This window comes from Sinocyclocheilus rhinocerous, unplaced genomic scaffold (genome assembly GCF_001515625.1).
Source record: "Sinocyclocheilus rhinocerous isolate Xijiao unplaced genomic scaffold, SAMN03320098_v1.1 scaffold642, whole genome shotgun sequence".
Taxonomy (NCBI): Eukaryota; Metazoa; Chordata; class Actinopteri; order Cypriniformes; family Cyprinidae; genus Sinocyclocheilus; species Sinocyclocheilus rhinocerous.
Window position 1 is genome coordinate 752,938 of NW_015626390.1, and position 22,923 is coordinate 775,860.

A 22,923-nucleotide genomic window follows, 5' to 3' on the forward strand; every position below is an offset into this window, starting at 1 on the left:
AAATTAAATTAAATAAAATTAAATAAAATTAAATAAAATTAAATAATAAAATAAATTAAAATAAATTAAAATAAAATAAAATAAAATAAAATAAAATAAAGAAATAATGTCTAGCAATTTGTATAAGCGTAGCTCAACTGATACCATAGTTTCACTGATAAGGAATTTGGGCTAATTTAGTGTCTCAAAGCAGAAACGGTCAACGGTCTGACTTCTTTAAACATTGACTTAATAAAACATCTTAATGAGACCTCGTCTTCAAGTCCAACTATATCTAACTGAGGCTCGTGAGCTCCTCATCTTGCCTGAATCTCTTTAGATTTTTCCTTAGCTGAGTTTTACCTCAGAGGTTACTCAATCTGAAGGAACCCCATTATCTTTTTGCTTCTAAAGGGTCACATCTTCCCACCACAGTTCGGCGGTCTCAAATTCGGTTTCTCAGGAGCAGTGAAGGAAGCCTATTAGCGTTACTCCTCACTGACCCAATAAAACTCATGTAGAAAGTGAACTTAGAAGTTCAAAAGGCTAAAGTGCACCAGAAGAGGCTCGTCTTCTGTTCACCTCACCGCTCTGAACGAAGTTTCTGCAGTACCACATCTATAGCCTGTCTCAACTTCTGCAGTTTTTTTGACCATCGGTTACTGTATAATAGTTTCTTCTGCTAAAGCTGAGGTCTAGACATCATGCAGTCAGAATATAAAAGCCCTGGAGTTTGACTGGATGCTTTGATTGTATAGAAAAGAGCAGACTGAATGTACTGTGTTGGGGGCAATGCATTACAAGTAACGCAAGTAACGTAATCAGATTACTTTTTTCAAGCAACTAACACATTACTTTTTAAATTTACAAGAAAATATCTGAAGTTACTTTTTCAAATAAGTAACAGCAGTTACTTTGTTTTCCCAAGTATTGACTGACGGCTCTCCGGTTGCCATGTTGAGAGAAATCAGGAGCGAGTGCAGAGGCGTTGTGTGCGCTGTGTGAACATGATTTTACAGTAGATCTAGACTAAATGTGAACATGCATTTACTCATCTCACTCGCACAAAAAAAAGATTCAGTATTCCTCAAAATGAATAAAAATTGTGAAAACGCAAACTCAGAATATTACGCAAACCTGCAATATTTAAATGTTAAATAACACAGATGTATTAAATCCCATTTTATTAACCAATATCTTTGCTGCTGAATTTCGATGAGCTAATTCAACCATACTAATAAGCAAAAATGATAAGCGTAACAATTGTGTTTTTTATTGCTAAAGATTTGATTTTTTTTATATTAAAGACAAACAAGTCCAGCCCAGATTTAAAAAGTAATGCAAAAGTAACACAAAAATAATGCAACACATTACTTTTCATAAAAAGTAACTAACACAATTAGTTACTTTTTTTAGGGAGTAACGCAATATTGTATCACATTACTTTTAAAAGTAACTTTCCCCAACACTGCTGAGTGTGCTTCAGAATAACTCTTTTTGTGTTCCACGTTTTGAGTTTGGCGATCATTTCAGAAAGAATTGCATTGCTGACCGAGTATTTTATCACGTCACCACACTATTAAGATGTTTACTTGGAAGACAAAGAGTTCATCTCTTCTAATGGACAAGCCGAAGGAGGATCATATTCTCAGAGCACTCTTAACATCTGATAGCCCATGAATTTTGTAACGCTGATTTTATGGATTCCAGTCAACGGGATGATGTATTTCATTAATGATATATTAATGCAAGTACTTTGATGCTGTTTTGGAAAAGCGAGCGACTCTCTGTGGGAACATTTTATTTTGAAGTATCGTTTGCAATGCTAATTCACCCTCCACCACCTATCTTCGTGATACGCCGCATATCAGTATAATCATAAGGGACCGCAGCTGGCTGATATTGCTCATTTCCATTTCAGCAAGCGTCTGATTACAGCTACTGTCTCCATTCCTGATGGTCTGGACGTGATTAATTTGTCACTAATTGTAAGTTTAAAAATGCTCAGAAAGGAGGAAAAAAATAGAGGGCACTAAAAGCAAAGTGCTTTTGAATAGAGCGATGTAACGGCGGAGATGTGGCGCTGGAGACAGATGCCTGTGTGATTAGAGCTTATTAATAACCAACAAATCTCTGACGCGAGTGAGAACTGGAACAAAAGCCTCATGAAAGCGAGAGACCGTCACGGATATTTCCATATGCTCAGATGAGCGGTTTAACGTTCCTTTTGTTTTATTCACTTGTGCAATTCTGTCATTCTGCCATCTACTGAAACAATATCCGAATGGATCAGCATAAGACAAGGAGTGTGTGAAATCAGTGCATTGAACAATTACAGAGTTCTTTTTTTAATAAATCCAAACCTTTTTCAGCTCAGGAGATGATAATAATGCTAACAAGATTTAGTTGGATATCATTTTCATCCATTTGTTTTCTCGAAGGCTACTTATCGGATGGCTGAGAGCAAAGGCGACCAAGCTCAGATGCATTCAGCAATTAAAACTAGCCTTTGAAATGAGTCATTGTGGACATTTCTACATCTTTTCATGCTGTCATGGAAATGATTCTGGATAGTCTGAGCATCAACGAATGTTCAAAAATGTCATTCTTGCCTTCAGAAAGATTGACTCTCAGGAGACGAAATGAAAAATAATAGGTAACATTTTATTTTGATAGTCCACTTTAGACATTCTACTGACTTGAAGTAAGCGCGTTCAAGTCATCTCGGAAATAACTTTTGTTAAGCCCAGAGTTGACAGAGTGTCATTATTTTTTGCATTTAATTTTAAATATTTTATATTTTAAATATTTTTATTTACAATAAAACTATCTTGTTGCATCGAAGAAGAAAAAAAAACACGGAAATATTGTACAATCATGAACCTTCATTAATAAAAAAAAAAAAAAAAGAATCATTTAAAAAAATCACACTCTTTACTGATCATTTCAAGTAGAGTTTAAACATTTTATTTTAAGATTTTTTTTTTTTTTTAAGAAAAGGTGCATCCATAACTTGCGCATGAACACACCTGATGTTGTAATAACGACTTGTCAACTCGTAAACCAGGAGGGGAAGTTGACTACATTTCAACTAGCAGTCATTTTAATTAGAGCATTAGTAAACTGTCTGCTTAATATCTGCTAACACTTTATTTTGATGGTCCGCCAACACATTTTACTTACTATAAGTAACTTGCAACTCTAAAAAATCCTGGGGTATTTTTTTTAACCCAAATGCTGGGTTTTTTGGGTTATTTTTTCAGTGTTTGGGTAGTTTTTGTGTTACTCAGATCCTGGGTCAGACGTAACCCAGCGGTCGAGTTATTTATTGCGGATATTGTGTGTCCTCTTCAGGAGAGAACAGTTCTAAGCACCATCGAATTGATGCATTTCTTCATTAAAATACAGGTTTGTGTACATTTTATTTTATCTATAAAATCGTTACTGTGCTGTATATCGTTCAATTTTATGCTAAAGTGGACTATTGAAATAAAGTGCAACCAATAAAACAGGGAAGAATGCATTGGACAGGGCTCTTCTTATTTATAAACATCCCTATTAAGTTGAAAAAGCAGATTCGTGCCTATAGAGTTGCAGTCAATACAGCAGCGACTTCACAGATCAATGGTGTTTTCATTAAAACGGTTATCACAGTAAGTTACGGTTCTGCTAATTGTTGACCGAAATGTAAAAAGAAATGAATTACAGTAATTAACGGCAAATTTCAGCTACACAGGACTGAGTGGTAAATGTTTTGACACCGCAATCAAAAGACATAATTAGTCATCTCCTTTTGACGTGCCACGGTATTCATTTCTCCTTTAGAACGCCGATCACTTCTAATGGAGTCTTGAAATTGGCACTCTGGCTAAAAACCCGGTGGGAAAAAGAGCCGAGCGCATTTCAGTCTGATATTTAAAAACATAAAATACAACGAAACACAGCCCAAATCATTTTCCCGGCTGGATATCTCCCAGTGACACATTTTTTCCTCGGGTGATGCCAAATTCACATTTTATGCAAATAAAAGTGTCTGTGTGGAAAGAAAAAGCCTGCCCTTATCTGTCAACTTTTGACTATTAACCTCGGTGACAGGCACAGGCAGGTTCCTCTTATCCAAATTGAAAAACAGAGTTATTTGAATATTGGAAGACAAGAAATGCAATATGCTTCTACCGCAGAATCGCAAAACACAGCCCAACTCATTTTCCCAGCTGGATATCTCCCAGTGACACATTTTTTCCTCGGGTGATGCCAAATTCACATTTTATGCAAATAAATGTGTCTTTGTGGAAAGAAAAAGCCTGCCCTTATCTGTCAACTTTTGACTATTAACCTCGGTGACAGGCACAGGCAGGTTCCTCTTATCTAAATTGAAAAACAGAGTTATTTGAATATTGGAAGACGAGAAATGCAATATGCTTCTACCGCAGAATCGCACGCATTTGCCCTCTATTGCTCCGCTGAAGAGATAAGACAGTATTTAGCCCAATGTGGACACAGCTTACAAGAACAAAGCGATTGAGGGAAATAATTTGACTCTTTTGAAAAAAAATTCTGCTTGCTTTTAATGGAATCTTTTAATGGAGAACAAAGAGATGGCGTGGTTTTTCCCCCTGGCAGGTGTTATTAAACAGACAGGTCTGTCGGACAGACTTAACTCATTTTACAGCACTAGGGACTAACACTGTATTATTGAACTCAGATCGCAAACCGTGTGAAACTATATGTTTTATTACTTCCAGCTAAAAAATGCAGTACTTGTCAAAAGTTTGGAAACATTACGATTTTTAACGAAGTCTCTTCTGCTCACCAAGCCTGTGTTTATTCGATCATAAACACAAAGATTTGAATGGTAGCATATCATGGTTTTTGCATAAAAATGGTTTCCAACATTGCTAATAATCATAAATGTTTAGCAAATCAGCATATTAGAATGATTTCTGAAGATCATGTGACACTGAAGACTGGAGTAATGAAGCTGAAAATTCAGCTTCGATCACAGCAATAAATTACATTTTACCATATATTAACATAGAAAATATTTATTTTAAATTGTAATAACATTTCACAATATTACTGTTTTAAAAACCATAATGCTTCCAAATGTTTGACAAGTACTGTATACATATTTTAATTTGATTCCTTGCTTATTATGCCAGAAAAAAAAACACCTTCATTGCAAGAAACCTTGGCAATAAAATATTTTAAAATGGGTTAATAAATTAATCTAAAATATGAAAAGAATACAAATCGCTGCTGCAAGCAATCAATGAACCCAAACACATTTAGTAAACCACTGAGTCTGCGAGCACTGAGAAATATCCCTTTAAAACCCAGGTCCCATTAGAGAAAAATGCCCAGCGAGGACGTCTGGAAATTCATTTGGTCATGGGAGAAATGAATAGTGAAAGTCATACACATGCTTATTGGCTGTTTATTTCCTTTCGGGTCTTTGAGGGAAGGCCTGACCTACTTACAGCGGGAGGATCTCTTCTGCTAGTCTAATCTTCAGAATAACACAAGTCGTCCTCATGAGACCCGCTGCCTTGTTTCTCTACTGAGTTCTGTCTATAAAGTGAACCTCAATTGGCGGGCGTCTCGTAATATTCTGGGCCAGTCATTGTGCGAGACAACTGATGAAACTGGCATTGACATTGTGTCAAGTCGCCTTTACTGTGCCTGCGCAATTATAGTAATAGCTGTGATTACATGAGTTGCCATTTTCAATATGAAGAGAAAACAGGAGGTTAAGAAAGCAGATGATGAGGCACAGGCTGGACTAAATAATCATCAAACTAGACTGTTGCGTTTACATACATGTGCAAAACTCACTGCCCTGATGCGCTGCAGCATTTTATGTGCTGTTTGCTAGACTACGCATAATACAATGCTTTTAGTCATAATCTGTGCGTGTTTAATGCATACGTTTACCTCACTTACTGTATGTCAAAACTAGGCTAGGTTGTAATTTAAGCACAACTGGTGCAACCGGCCCCCAATTCATTTCGAGATTAATACAAGGACAATGTGGACCTTGAATGATTCACTGTGAGTCTGGTAATGCAAATGTGAATTATTTTGACTGACTCATTAATAGAAAGAAAACAGTTCATAACAATCTGACAAATCAGACAGCTCAGCTCGTGCCATGTTTGTCGCTGCACACAGAAATCACTGGCACACACTCTAATGAGACTGAGATCATGTTGCCATGCAGATTCTAGTGGTTGCTAGGGTGTTACCAGAGTATTTTCGGTGGTTGCTAGGGTGATCGGTTTCTTATTGGGCCAAGCAAAGAGCATTGCTGCATCCCAGTTCGCCTACTTACACTGTTCTAAAAGTGTGTACTCTTTTTGTGAAGAAAAAGTACATACTTTTGAGTGTGCAGCAGAAAAAGTGAATGACTAAACGTATCTTTATTAAAGTTTGCAATGTTGTTGCAGATGAAATATAATGTGGGTAACATTAAATAATTATTTTTTCATCAGGTTAGATATTGAAACGAAAACGTTTTTCCTTTGCAGTTTTTAAAAGATTCATGTGTAGACGAAAATGTTGTCAAAACGATCCCCGTTCACACGGATTAGCGAAAACGATTAAAATCCCTGTATTATGCATGCCAGGCCAGTAGATGGCGATGTCAATTTGTAAAGAAACACTACGCACCTGCGCACATACCTATAGACTAAACATGTAATACGCATGACATCACCATTTTCACAAATTCACGTTTTTGTAGTTTACACGGAGACGATAAAGGCATAGTTTTCATAAACTTCCACTTTGAAACCTGTTTTCAAAAGTTTGCTGTTGTCGTGTAAATTAACGACCAAAACACATACATTTTTTGATGTTTTTAGTTGAAAATAATGTCATGTAAACGCCCCCTCTCTACTTATTTGTCGGTCTCACACATGCACCATGTTTGTAGTTTTTTAACACTTTTATTTGTGTTTGTAGTTCTAATCGAATCCGCTTCCAATACGCAATGGGTTGTGGCCAATATAAGCAATTGCACTTCGAATTTTCACCGTAAATAGTAAACCATCCATGATACTCATTTCAACATACTACGATTCAGGACACACTAATGCCGAATACTATTTACACAACTCATGATATCCTAGTCTCTAGATATGATTCAAATCTCTCCTTCAGTGTAAATCCACATGATTTTTCTCCAATACTTACACGTCTCCATCCCCTCGTCATCTTCATCGGGGTTGACTATGGTCACACCTGGCTTGTCGTAAGACTTGTCGATGGCCGCCCGGAAGCTCTCGTTGCAGCCCCGCCCCCTGATGATTCTGGGGCGTGGCCTGTGGAACGAGACGTCTCCGTTGAGCGTCGCCTCGGCAACAGCTGTCTGGAGGCTCTCCAAGGAACTCGACTTCTTCAAACCCAACGACGGTCCCACATCTCGTGTGGAGTTGCCTTGGGGTGGAGAAAGAGAGAGAGAGTAAAGAAAACATGCCAGAAAGAGAAGAAAAAAGATGCCGTCTCACTTTTTTCGTCAATAAATCTTTCCCTCCTAATTCACTTTTATAATTTACATCCCTCGCTGAAGACAAATGTGCATATTGGGGTTGCGTTTATCTGCAGATGGAGGGTGAAAAAAGTGTGCTAAAATAATATGAAATATAAATGGCTCCACTGGATGCAAAGTGAGGTGTCAGACAGATTATCCGTCTTGCATCCGTCACATTTTTAACTCTTGAGGTCATTTTTGCCTCTTTTTCCCCAATGTACTGTATGTGTGTGTGTGTGTGCGAGACGGTAAGGGAAAATGCGCATAACTCCTTTCTGTAGTTTAAGGCACTGATGGATGGCCCAAATATGAAGCCCATTATCTTCCCTGTGTGGTCGTGGGAGGAGGTGGAGGAGAGGATGTGGAGAACAAGAGGGAGGAAGAGCAAAAGCTTGTAGACTAAACATGCTTTGAGACTCGGCCCGTTCAGATCCTAGCCGAAACTCCCTCAACTCGTCTGCTTAATGACCTTTTCATGCATTTAATCCACTTGTTTCTCGTTAAGGGTTCCTCACAAAGACACAGCAGGCCCACACTTCAAACATGCGCCAGTGCGGAGACAACATTAATCCTGCTTATGGAATCCTGTAGAGGAAGAATTCTAGAAATGCCTCAATGGGAGCGAATGGGCTTGGCTGCTCGGGTCAGGGATTTGCATGTGTGTGTGCAGAGCACAAATAGAACACTAAATGAGAACAAAAAAAAATGTCTCCTTTCCTTACATGTAAACGGAACATGGAAATGGAAATATATTTTTCATTTCTTTTTTCTGTGTATTTATTTAAACATTTATTTAGTATCTAATTTATATTTAGTAAATGAGTAACTTAATTTACTCATTAAACAAAGTTAAACCTATTTTGCAATATAAAATTTTGCAAAAAATAAAATAAAATAAATATGCTGATTTGCTGCTCAAGAAACATTTCTGATTATTATCAATGTTGAAAACAGTTGTGCTGCACAATATTTTTGTGGAAACAAGCGCATTTACCCAAGATTTTTTTGCTGATTAAAAAGTACAACGAACAGCATTTATTTGAAAAGTAAAACTGAAGTTTTGAACTGTAATTTTAAAAATATACTTTCATGGCCGGTGTAATATTTACTAAAATACTAAATATTGACAATGAAATATTTACGGCCAGTAAACATTTTCAATTCATGTTCAGCTGGCTCATGCGGTACAAAGCTAATTTTGGATCCCATGTACGTGTGAATTCGTGATGTGTGTGTGTGTGTGTGTGTGTGTGTAACCGTGCGAGCCATATGGAACAGACTCTGAAACAGTTGCCAAGTACTAAAAATGATCTAAGCCACCTGCATGATTGGATAAAATAGTCTGTGTACCTCTAACAATAAACATTGATAAATGCCAGCATGCACGACTGCTTTACACACATGCGTGCACGATAGTTTCAGTGATGTATTATACCGCTGCACAGCACATAAAATCTCTCAGATGAACTCTAGATGATGCATTAATGTGAGTCCAGCTGTGTGCGTCTCATTGAAATGTACAGCGCAACGGGTCGGTGCGCGCACGCACGCTCTAACACAATTAGCATGCAAATGATATATATACAAACGTTAACCGACAGCAGTGCTACAGTTCTCGAGAGCGCAGCCGAGGCTGCCGTTCCTGTTTGCTGGTGTAGCGTCTCGCTCAAAGACCTTCACGTCAGATATTGATGGAAAATGTGTCGGCTGCGACGCTGAAAATACAGCCCTCAAACTCTAGCATTTAACGGGCCTCCCGCTTGGACAGCTGTAATTATTTTTCCAATGGCTACTGTTCTGTGTTTAGATTTGGCTAGTGAGGCGAGACTCGGGCACTGGCTGCTCATTCTGTCAGTGAACGCCTGTTTAAGGGCCTCAAGAACAGCGACCCTGAACCGAGGGTCAGCAGGGAGGATTGGTTTGAAAATATGGGTCAATGAAATATAAGAGTGCTCACAAAAAAAAATACAAAAAAAATTCTTCCCTGTGTGGTCGTGGGAGGAGGTGGAGGAGAGGATGTGGAGAACAAGAGGGAGGAAGAGCAAAAGCTTGTAGACTAAACATGCTTTGAGACTCGGCCCGTTCAGATCCTAGCCGAAACTCCCTCAACTCGTCTGCTTAATGACCTTTTCATGCATTTAATCCACTTGTTTCTCGTTAAGGGTTCCTCACAAAGACACAGCAGGCCCACACTTCAAACATGCGCCAGTGCGGAGACAACATTAATCCTGCTTATGGAATCCTGTAGAGGAAGAATTCTAGAAATGCCTCAATGGGAGCGAATGGGCTTGGCTGCTCGGGTCAGGGATTTGCATGTGTGTGTGCAGAGCACAAATAGAACACTAAATGAGAACAAAAAAAAATGTCTCCTTTCCTTACATGTAAACGGAACATGGAAATGGAAATATATTTTTCATTTCTTTTTTCTGTGTATTTATTTAAACATTTATTTAGTATCTAATTTATATTTAGTAAATGAGTAACTTAATTTACTCATTAAACAAAGTTAAACCTATTTTGCAATATAAAATTTTGCAAAAAATAAAATAAAATAAATATGCTGATTTGCTGCTCAAGAAACATTTCTGATTATTATCAATGTTGAAAACAGTTGTGCTGCACAATATTTTTGTGGAAACAAGCGCATTTACCCAAGATTTTTTTGCTGATTAAAAAGTACAACGAACAGCATTTATTTGAAAAGTAAAACTGAAGTTTTGAACTGTAATTTTAAAAATATACTTTCATGGCCGGTGTAATATTTACTAAAATACTAAATATTGACAATGAAATATTTACGGCCAGTAAACATTTTCAATTCATGTTCAGCTGGCTCATGCGGTACAAAGCTAATTTTGGATCCCATGTACGTGTGAATTCGTGATGTGTGTGTGTGTGTGTGTGTGTGTGTAACCGTGCGAGCCATATGGAACAGACTCTGAAACAGTTGCCAAGTACTAAAAATGATCTAAGCCACCTGCATGATTGGATAAAATAGTCTGTGTACCTCTAACAATAAACATTGATAAATGCCAGCATGCACGACTGCTTTACACACATGCATGCACGATAGTTTCAGTGATGTATGATACCGCTGCACAGCACATTTCTCTCAGATGAACTCTAGATGATGCATTAATGTGAGTCCAGCTGTGTGCGTCTCATTGAAATGTACAGCGCAACGGGTCGGTGCGCGCACGCACGCTCTAACACAATTAGCATGCAAATGATATATAAACAAACGTTAACCGACAGCAGTGCTACAGTTCTCGAGAGCGCAGCCGAGGCTGCCGTTCCTGTTTGCTGGTGTAGCGTCTCGCTCAAAGACCTTCACGTCAGATATTGATGGAAAATGTGTCGGCTGCGACGCTGAAAATACAGCCCTCAAACTCTAGCATTTAACGGGCCTCCCGCTTGGACAGCTGTAATTATTTTTCCAATGGCTACTGTTCTGTGTTTAGATTTGGCTAGTGAGGCGAGACTCGGGCACTGGCTGCTCATTCTGTCAGTGAACGCCTGTTTAAGGGCCTCAAGAACAGCGACCCTGAACCGAGGGTCAGCAGGGAGGATTGGTTTGAAAATATGGGTCAATGAAATATAAGAGTGCTCACAAAAAAAAATACAAAAAAGAAGATGTGCATTCAAGTCATTGCATGCATGAATTATAGAGTATATACAGTATAGAGTATATATATATATTTTTATTTATGTTAATTCTTTTTATTTATATACTTTTTTTACATTTTTTTTTTTACTTTAAACTTATGAAATTAACCTGATAGATTAAAGTACACAAAAGTAGCCTCATATCACTCAGTCATACAGAGATTACGGATGCAAACAGAGCTGCTATCAGTGACGCAGGTTCAGGCACATTTAGGACCTCGAGAACTTCCTGGAATTGACGTTTGCCATTTCAGTAGACCTTAAAAACTGTCTTTCTATACACGTGAACGTCACATATGGTGGCACTCTGTGTAAACATAGCTGTCTCCCTCATTCTCGTTCCTCCTCTCAGATGATGCGTTGAGCTGGACCCGATGGTTTGGTCCTTCTCCTAAAAACATCTTCCCTCCGTCTACAGCAGGCTGAGATTCCTGACTGCTTTCAGACGCTAAATGGAGCGTTTCTGCCGGCCGCGGAGCTCACAGCCCATCCTCAGCAGGAGAGACGTGAAGCAAAACAGCCATTAGCTTAGCAAAATAAACCTCCAACATCGTAAGAAAACAATTAGAAATCTATTACCTTCCCTTGAAAGACGAGTGCTTTAAACATTGTTTTAAACATCAGTATAAGGGGACTGAACGCTTAGAAATGATTCCAGGTGTTTTGAGGTGTAGGATAGTAAACCAAACCAGAGCCGACGCTGTTAGCATTCGTTCACAACTGTTAGCAGCTTCTGAAGCCAGGGATCCTTTATAACCCTCCTGATGCTTTAACCAAATAAACCAGCGCTGCAGAAGCTACTGATTAACCTAACCAGTGCCAAACCAGTGACTGACCTCATCCAGGACAAAAAACTGAACCATACTGAGCTGGCCAGAGACTCACGGTCTCCATATTCATGAAATCTTTCATTTACAAGAATACAGTAAGTCACCGCAAACACAGGTGCTTTGGCTGGTGAGAACATGACGAATGATTTTGGAGGGACATTTAAGACTCAGCAAACTGAAAGTGTGTCTGTCAGTGTGAGATTTCGAAGTTCATTCAAGATTGAGAATTCTGCCATAATTTGTCATTCCAAATTCATGTGACAGTGTTTAGTTTGTGTAACACAAAAGGTGATTTTGTCAAAATAATGACAATAATTAAGGTTGGGATTTGTTAAGCTCCAGAATAAATAAATAAATAACAATGAGTGACAATGAATAGTTACAAAAAAAAAAACATATAATAGTCATATAAAACATATAGTAGTTATATAAAAACAACTAAAAAGGATATAAATTTGGGGTCTGTCAAGCTCCAAAAATAATAAAAAACCGTAATATAAATATAATATTAGTAATATATGAAAATGAATGAGCACTGGGGCTTCCAGCTCCAAAGAGTTTTTTTTTAAATAATTTTTTTAAATTAATTTAATGTAAAAAGTGAAATTGAACAAGGACTAGAGCTGTCAAGCTCTAAAAATGATTCGAAAAACACCATACAAGTACCATAAGAACACGCAAAATAACTTAATATAAAAATAATGTTTGTAAAATTATAACATAAATATAAAATTAACATAAAAATAAAAAAGTGAAAATGAACGAGGAGTGGTGCTGTCAAGCTCCAAAAATGATGAAAAAAGCACCACAAATGTTCCATACAAATTATTAAAATAATGTAAAAGAAAAATATTATTAGTAAAAGTATAATACAATTATCATATTATTATAAAATAATTAATTAAAATAAATGTGGACAGGGGTATCAAGCTCAGAAAATGACATAAAATGTATCAAAAAAAGTACCATAAAAAGTTAAAATAACGTAATATAAAATAATATTAGTAAAAGTATAATACAAGTATGATATTAATGTAAAAATAACCAAGTGAAAATAAATTAGGACTGGGACTGCAAGCTCAAAACATTACAAAAAGCACAATAAAAATGATCTATGTGACTCTGCACAGTGTTCCTGATTTTGCTGAAGCAAGTCTATCCAAGTTTTGTGTGAGGAACAGATTGAAATTATTATTTTTTATAAACAAAATCACCTTTTCTTCCAGAAGTCAGTCAGTCATGCAGAATGACAAAATATGTATTCCAGACTAAACCTTACTAATAAATGCCTTAGACAGCAGTTCTCATGTCCACCTGTAAACTAATGCAGACCATCTCATCCCACTTCAGCTCTCCGTATCTGCGTCTGTCTCGGTTTCTTATTAACAGAAATGAAAAAGGAAAGAATCCAATACGTCTGGTACGCATGTGAACTAATATCTTGTCCCATATGCTGGAGAAGCTCTTTAATCAGCAAGCTCCTCGTAGCATGTGAACACGAGGCTTTCAGAACTTTACACACAAATCTGCTACAGTGAAGAGCGGGATCCAGCAGATAAAACCCACACAAATAACATCTGCATCGCTCTCAGTCCTGGAATAATCAAACCGCACGCCACTGAGTCTCCTCTGAGCAAAACACGGCAAGGAACGGAAAGCTCATAATTGTGTTTTGTTCCTTCTTCCTTTTTTTCACCAAGAAGGATTTTGATGTGCAACCCTCACTGGATCAAGCCGCTGTGATTCTTATCACGTCACATACGCTAGTTTTATTGTCATGATCTCACTGCATATTTTGCATCTAGGTGTGAAAAAGTGCAGTGATATTTGGTTGGTATTGTATTAGATGGTAATACATATCATGGTCCTGAATGACTTTCATATTCATATAGCATTTGTATAGCACCATGGTACTGGTATTATTGGTTTCAGTATCGTGTACAGTACAAAAAAATCCATATATATATATATATATATATATATATATATTATAATTTTTTTTTTATATATAAGCATTCAAAAATACAATATCTTTTTTTATTACTTTTTTTAAGTTATAAGATGGCACATTCCAAAAATACATTGCCATGGTATTACCTTTTTTTATACTCCAAAAGTACTGTAGTACACACACACTCGCATATATATATATATATATTCTATTTTACTCTATATTTCTATGATGCTGAAAACTCCGCTTCAGGAATACATTACATTTTCACAATATATTCACATAGAAGACCATTATTTTAAACAATATTGATCAAATAGTACAGTTTGGACTGCATTTTAATCAAATAAACACAGTCTTGGTGAGCAGAAGAGATTATACTGATCCCAAAATTTGAAAAACAAATTTTTTTCAAATTTTTTTTCAATATTTGTTAAGTCACTTACTTAACAAATATTCCCATGGTATCACTACAGTATCCCAAAAAAACATCATTATACCATGGTACTTTAAGTGGACGGAGAATAAAATGCAGCGAGACATAACTGTGAAGATATATCTATATCATAAAGCGCCTTTAATTATCGACCCCTCAAAGTCATCTCGAGCACTTGAGCGGTTTAACGCTAAAGCAAAGCAGTGTTCCAGCGATGAACCGTGCTATTGTTAAGATGGCCAGCGAAGTCCTCATGAGTGATACTCGAGGAAACACAGGCCAGCATTTGCGTATGAAAGCGCCATCCATCGCATGTAATTTACTCAGCAATCTGTAATTTTATGCATCAACTTAAAAGGGTTATTAGGTTAAAAATAGCTCCGCGGCGGCCAAGGAGGTTTCGTCCTGCTGTGTCCAGGATGACTGAAGGAGTCTCGGGGTTAGATCACCCTCCATTCCCGCCTGTCCTGGATCATTAGTGGACCAGAGGATGTCCAGGTTGTCCCTCGCTCCTCTACATCTGTCCTAATTAACCTCTAAAGCCACGAGCCAATCAGTCAAGACACTTTCATCTGTCTCATTGGCGTAATGATATCAGTGATGCTCAGAATCTGCTGAGTCACTTCCACATTTCTGCTCAGTCAGAGTCAGACATCACTCACTGCCACTTTGAAGGTTATAAGCAAAGATGACTTTATGTTAGCCGCTCTTAACCAGAAGGGTTTGAGGTTTATTTACTTACTATTAAGCCAAACCCTAATCCTAACCCTAGCCATATAGTAAGTACATGTATAGTTAATTAATATCACTCAGTACTTAAATATATAATTACACTGTAACAAGGACACCTTAAAATAAAGTGAAACCAAAATTAAAAATAATGGTAACACTTTACAAAAAGATCCTGTTTGTTAACATTAACTAGCAATGGGGGAAAACCCTTCTAAAGAGAATTTAATTTCAACATTTACTAATGCATTGCTAAAATCAAAAGTTGTATCTGATAATATTATTTAATGGAGCTAACATGAATTAAGTAACAGTTGTGTTTTTATTAACTAACATTAACAAACATTAATAAGTACTGTAGCAAACGCACTGCTCATTGTTAGTTAAAATTAATGAATGCATTAACCAGCGTCAACTAATGGAACCTTATTCTAAACTACTAGCAAAATATTAATCATAACTATAATAGCATCTCAGGGATACTAAAATAGCACTGAAACAAACACACTATCATTTTACACTATTTAATAATAAGTTATGACTGACAGACAGCTAAAAAAGACTCAAGTAAAATTGAAACTGTCCCAATGGAAGATGCTTAAGCACACTTTTACTAGAAAAGTGGGTTGTGAACTGTAAAAACGGTGAAAGCAAGTAGATAATGTAAGAAGTATTTGAGTATTTCCAGCCACGTGACTAATATGCAACTCCTATTTTAACTTGCATATATTTAACATGCAACTCCTAAATCTATTCAATCTCATATAATGGAAATAAAATGGGTTGCGAATAGCACTTCATGTTGACTTTAACACAGAAAAGCTTAGACTTTTTTGACAGAATGAATTTTGGACACGACTCTGAACCTCCGGTCTCCACACATCTCCCAGCATGACTGTGTGCTCCCTGCGCTGTAACTGGAACTCTCTGCTCCAGACGCCTGACATTGATGGATTAATTGCAGTAAGCCAAAGCGGCCCGTCTGACATTGAAGCAAACAAAACTTCAGCAATCTCTCCTCACACACACACACACACGCATGCATGCATACATACACACCTCTGTTTCTTTCCCTATTCCAGCAGCCCTCGGCATAATTAATGTTTTCTTCCATCATAGTCCCTCAAGAACAGGCAGCGCGCCTCGCTTTCCAAAAAAAGTTGTTGCCAAAACGTCTATTTAACACCATGGCACTTCATTTCAATGGGAAAAAAAGAAAGCAACACCCTCTGATTTGATGGCAATTACTTCAAATGACTTCCTTAACGAGCACAACGCACACAGTCGTTTAGTTAGATTGATTACTAACAGTTAACAGCAGATAGGAGAGTCATGAAGTCAAAGGGGGGCGTTTGGAAGGGTTTTTCCAAGTGCAGGTTAAACTTGTTGCTGGACTCATTTCCACCGTCACCGGTGGTCTCGCGCCGTTCATTTGTCATTCTAAGAATACTGCGGCTCTGTTCCAAAACCTAGCGAGTCGCCTTGCTGTCTACTGCCTGCATAGTGCATAGGGAGCATCTAAATGATAATGGAATCTCATCTCCAAAATCACTATTGATTCTTATAGAGTTAGCATGTTGCTAAGCTAAAAACAAATACATACTGGGTAAAATGGACTATTAGATCAATTCTTAAAACAATGCTTTCTATGTCTATCACAGTCTTTTTTTATAAAAATAAAACAAGTCAAAAGAATAGAAAAAGAATAGAGAATGCTAGTGTTAGAGGATATTTTTTTATATACATATATACACACACACACACACACACACATATATATATATCATAATGGCACTTGAATAGCTAACAGCACATAAACTATAGTAAAATAGTGCTTTTTATTGAAAATTAAAAATATATATATATTTTTTTTGTCCCACTATATACTCCCAGTGCAATATGGCGGCAACATAATGCAGCTGCTGACTGCTTTACTAGGTTTTGAAACAGAGCTCCGGAGATTTATCTCAAAAAGTGTTTAAGATCTTTTCAAACACCATTAGAAGTCCACCAAAACATCAGCATGCCCAGACGCACAGTGATGTGGAGCGTGTGTGAGGTTAGTGTCCCTGACCGGTGGCCTTACCTTCTGTCCTCTCTGAGCAGGGAGTGAGGTTAAACTCGTCGGCTACTGTTAGGGAGGCATAAACAATTGTGATTGGTTAATTCAAGACGTTCCACCATTCCCAGACCCATGCAACTCATTCCATTACAGATGTTACTTGACATTTCCAAAGGCCAAACCAAGAGGCATGCAAATCACTCTGTGAAAGTGAGACAAGACGTGAGACAGAGGCAGACGGTCAAAGTGGGAAAACCCATGAGATGGTGAGAGAGAAGGACAGAACTGAATGAATTATCATGCCATAACATTCAAAAGCATTGGGCAGATATATGAGTTAGGTGGTTTTAGCTCCATCTACCAGGTGTAACCTGGTGTAAGTCTTACATCATACATAGGGTAGTTTTTGTTTTTTTCCTGTAATGTCCCCCATGTTGGCTCTCAATTCTGTCTTTAGACTGTTACTGGAGATTGTGCTCTTCTAAAAGCCTGAGAGGAGCAAAAATATATACTCAACCTGAAGGCAGAAATGGCATTTGAAGAAAATGGCTCATCGGAACAAAGCACAGGAGATTTGGTGCAATTGAAATGTGCTTCTGATGAGTAGAGAGGAGAGGGCTTTAATTGGGGCTCGTTTGAAATGACGGCCACATCTGTCCTGCTCTAAACGCATTCCATTTATTTATTTAAAACTGGGGAAGACATAAGCACATTTCTCAGACTTTCTCAGATTCTGTTAAAGGCAGCTATTTATTTATTCATTCATTCATTCATTCATTCATTTACACATTTAAATTTTGGGGACTGTAAGATATTTTATTGATTTTTGAAAGAAGTCTTTCATGAAAAAATACAGTAATATAATGGTATATTTTAAAATAACTGCTTTCTATTTGAATATATGTTAAACTGTAATGTATTTCTGTGATGCGCAGCTGAATTTTCAGCATCATTACTCCAGTCTTCAGTGTCACATGATCTTCAGAAATCATTCTAATATGCTGATTTGCTGCTCAAGAAACATTTCTGATTATTATCAATGTATATTTTTGTGAATATATTTGCAGAATATTTTTGTGGAAACCGTGATTTATTTATTTATTTATTTATTTTTGACAAATAGAAAGGTGAAAAACAGCATCTATTTGAAACCGAAATATTCTGATTTAATTTAAATAACATCACCATATATATAAATGTCACATAATTATACATAAAACAAGATTTTAAGATAAACAATTTTGATTTTTATAACTATCCTAATTATTTTATGTATTTTTGTTTTTAGAATTACTAGGTAACTATTAAATTATTAAATATTATTAAATGATATTCATCTTTTTATTCTTACTCTTATTCTAAATGTCATTCTTATTCTTATTTTTTAAATTTTAACAGAGTAACCATTTCTAATGTAGTTCATCACATTAAGTATAGACATCATCCCAAAAGAGTCCGAACACTTTTGTCTCAATTTTGAGAAGTATGTTCTTAAATACTAACTACCTTCAGTTTGTGCCATCTTTAACCCTTTAAGTATCCAAAAACCACTGTATATTTGTGGTTAGTGTGTACAGTACTTTATGCGTGTAACATCTGAACACCAAAACTGATGCGTGTGATACACCTCAACTCTCACATCCAGAGTCGAACTCAGTTAAAGCTTGATGAGGCACTGAAGTGGGTCTTATCTGCTGCCAAAAGACATCCCCTTCTCTCTTTTTCTATGTGTTTAAGTGCTATATCACCTTCCACTTTTGCTAGTGAAGTGTAAAGGGCGAGACGTGTCTCGGGTGTTTAGACTGGTGTTGAGCGAGCGGGGCTTGGTCCGGTCTCAGGAGGTGCTGGTCTTGATGTTGGCTGAGGATAAAGAGAGGAGGAGGAGGAGGAGGATGAAAGCGATGTTTTATCTCCTCCGATTAGCCGCGCGGCCATGCGGCAGAAGCTCTGCGTCTCCTGAGACGGGCCGCTTCGCTCTCAACAACCCTGACCTGTCCTTGAGTCCCTCAAACCCACCTCAGAGGTGAGCTGAAGGCCTACTCTGAGAGATGAGTGATAAATATGTTAATTAGGAGAGAAAGGGATGCAAAAAGTCTGTTTTTGCCATCATTTTTAATGTTTAAAAACTCTCTGTGCTCTTTTAAGTTTGGTGAAGTCATTACTGTGTCTGAAACGGTTAGCTTTAACGTCAAGCGCTGCGCTCGCATTCGCACCCCGGCTGCTGGATTGCAAAGGAACAGGAAGCAGCGAGGCAGGGCACAGGAAGTGGTTTGGGGAGTGCTAGTGTTGAGCGTGAGCTTACCTAGGTCCATACTCTTCGACTTGCGACTCGTGATGATCTCCAGTTGAGCGGCATCGCTGTACTGTTTGGTCCGCTTTTCTGACATGCTCTGCCGGCCGAAGCCTTCCCTCTGAAACACGCCATCCATATCTGCGTCTGGACGGAGTGTGCTGAGAGACAGGAGAAACATGAGCTTTCTTTTTATTATTTATTATACAATTAGACTGAAATTACTGAAATATTATATTAAATGATCAACATTAAATTAATCAAGGAACGTACATTCATACATACATACAAACATACATACACACATAAAAATCAATCAATCAATCCATCCATCCATTGTTGTTTTTTTAATGAAAAATATTCATGAAAAAATAAAATTCACTGTGCTCAACTTTAGTCTTGGGTGCGTAGATCAATCAGCAACATCATATTCTAGGGATCTGCACTCGCTTAATCTTCTTAATCACTTTCAATTTATTTTAATTTAGCAACAGAGCAAACAACAATCAGACGTTTCGGCAGCAAGCCTTCTTCAGTGAATCATATAGTGACGTTTCCTACAAGAGTCTTTTACTCCCTTGTAGGAGAACAAAAAAAAAAAAACTTTAAAAACTCTTGTAGGAAACGTCTGATTGTTGTTTGCTCTGTTGCAAAATTTAAATAAATTGAAAGTGATTAAGAAGATTAAGCGAGTGCGGATCCCTTAATGAAAAATATTAGCATGAAAAAAAAACCTGCATGATAACGATAATAATAATATTTGTATTATTTATTAAACAATTTAAATTGATACTCCTAAAATATTAACATAGCAAATGACTGATATTAAATAAATCAATAAATCAATCAATCAATCCGGTCATTGTTGTTTTTATTTTTGTTTTTAATAAAAAATATTAGCATGAAAAACCTGCATGATGATGGTGATAAACAACAACAACAATAATAATAATAATAATAATAATAATTGTATTATTTATTATACAATTTGATTGATACTACTAAAATATTATTATAGCAATTGACTGTTAAATAAATAAATAAATAAATAAATAGCCTGCCATTGTTGTTTTTATGTTTATAGGGTGACTGAAAACTGAATATAATACTACTACTACTACTACTAATAATAATAATAATAATAATAATAATAATAATAATAACTTTTATTTTTGTTCTCATTGAAAAATGTTGGCAACCTACATAATAACAATAATTATATCTTCTTTTTATTATAGAATTTGATTGCTATTACTATATTAAAGCAGTTGTGGCCTAATGGATAGAGAGTCTGACTTGCAACCTGAAGGCCGCAGGTTCGAGTCTCAGGTCTGACAGGGATTGTAGGTGGGGGGAGTGAATAACCAGCGCTCTCTCATCCTTCAATACCACAACTGAGGTGAGACCCTTGAGCAAGGCACCAAACCCCCAACTGCTCCGGGTGTGTGTGTGTGTGTGTGTGCGCGTGTTTGTTCGCTACTCACTGCTGTGTGTGTGCACTTGGATGGGTTAAATGCAGAGCACAGATTCCAAGCATGGGACACCATACTTGGCCACACGTCACTTCACTTTCACTTTCACTTTAGTATTAATATAATAAATGATTAATCAAGGAACAGAAAAAAAAATGGAAATAGGTTTGAAGACAGATTGGCATGATATTAACACATGGCAGAGTTTTAGCAGTTTTCTCCTTCAGTCCACATCAGACTCAGCTCTACTCCAGCAGCTCAGTTTAAAGCACACTGTTCCTCCAGCCTTGCGGCGACTGTGTCTAAACAATAAACAAGTCCTTGGATTATAATAATAATATAATAATTCATTACATTTATATAGCGCTTTTCTAGGCACTCAAAGCGCTTTACATTGTCAGGGGGTATCTCCTCATCCACCACCAGTGTGCAGCATCCACCTGGATTAGACCTCCATCACTCCCTACAGTCACAGCAGCTCTCAAACCCATCGACAGAAACATCCCCTCAGTGCAACAGGAGGACAAACACATGAATGATGCATTATTCATTCTGTATTCCTTCCTACTTCACAACAAACATACACTGTGTCCCTGAGAGAAAATAAGGACATCATGCATCTCAGACATGAGATCTGGACACTGAAAGCAAGTGTTTCCAAACCGAATAAAAACAGAAACAGAGTAAAAAGCAGCAAGGACAGCAGAGACGGACTGGATAAAATGGAGGCCAAATGTAGTGATGCAGAGACTCACAACAAGACTGACCGAATGTTACACTAATGACCAGAGAAAACACACTGAGACTTTACCAACTTACTGAAAGACTCCTGAAAATCTACCCTGAAATAAACTCGGATCATTGGGATTGAGCAACCTTCCTTTATTGACGTAAATACACAGACACCAGCAGTCAACACAAGTTAAATACTGACTGGTTCTGTCATGACTGCTTCAGATCACCAGGTAGAATTTTTTCTGATCTTCAAACTTTCTTCAAAGAAGTTGTTTTGCACAATTGTTTTCTAAAACGTTTGGTCTGATTGTAATGGCAGCAGTATTGTGAACATAAAAAAGTATTTTCCTTAGTAGAAAATTAATTAAAGGGGTCATATGATGTTGCTAAAAATAACATTATTTTTTGTATTTGGTGTAATGAAATGTGTTTATGCGGTTTAAGGTTAAAAAAACACATTATTTTCCACATACTGTACATTATTGTTTCTCCTCTATGCCCCGCCTTTCTGAAACGCGTTGATTTTTACAAAGCTCATCGGTCTGAAAAAGCGAGGTGTGCTGTGATTGGCCAGCTATCCAGTGCGACTTACTGAAAGACTCCTGAAAATCTACCCTGAAATAAACTCGGATCATTGGGATTGAGCAACCTTCCTTTATTGACGTAAAACACAGACACCAGCAGTCAACACAAGTTAAATACTGACTGGTTCTGTCATGACTGCTTCAGATCACGAGGTAGAATTTTTTCTGATCTTCAAACTTTCTTCAAAGAAGTTGTTTTGCACAATTGTTTTCTAAAACGTTTGGTGTGATTGTAATGGCAGCAGTATTGTGAACATAAAAAAGTATTTTCCTTAGTAGAAAATTAATTAAAGGGGTCATATGATGTTGCTAAAAATAACATTATTTTTTGTATTTGGTGCAATGAAATGTGTTTATGCGGTTTACAGTTACGCCTTCTTTCTCTGCGTAAACATTTGGGCGGCGTTATGCAAATCTTTCCACATAGTGAGGTAGATCATATGACCCCTTTAAAATTATATTATTACTATCATTATTATTTAAATAAATAAATAAATAGGACTCCTATGGCCTGTTTGATTGATTGATTGATTGTGTCCCTTTATTATTTGTTATAATTTCTGTTAATTCATGTAATCATGTTATATTACTCATTATATTGTTTAATAATACTACTAATAATAATAATAATATAATTATTATTATTATTTAGTTCTAG

General features: G+C 36.9%; 1 protein-coding gene across 1 annotated transcript in view; it reads right to left on the reverse strand.

Annotated features, from left to right (window-relative positions):
• The window catches only part of pard3aa (par-3 family cell polarity regulator alpha, a), a 481,339-nt gene that overhangs the window by 146,806 nt on the left and 311,610 nt on the right, over positions 1-22,923 (reverse strand). The window contains exons 18-19 of the mRNA XM_016519585.1: positions 19,487-19,635; positions 7,174-7,416 (exon numbers count right to left, since the gene is read on the reverse strand). Coding sequence (XP_016375071.1) covers positions 7,174-7,416; positions 19,487-19,635 — 392 coding nt within the window. The remainder of the gene's footprint in view (positions 1-7,173; positions 7,417-19,486; positions 19,636-22,923) is intronic.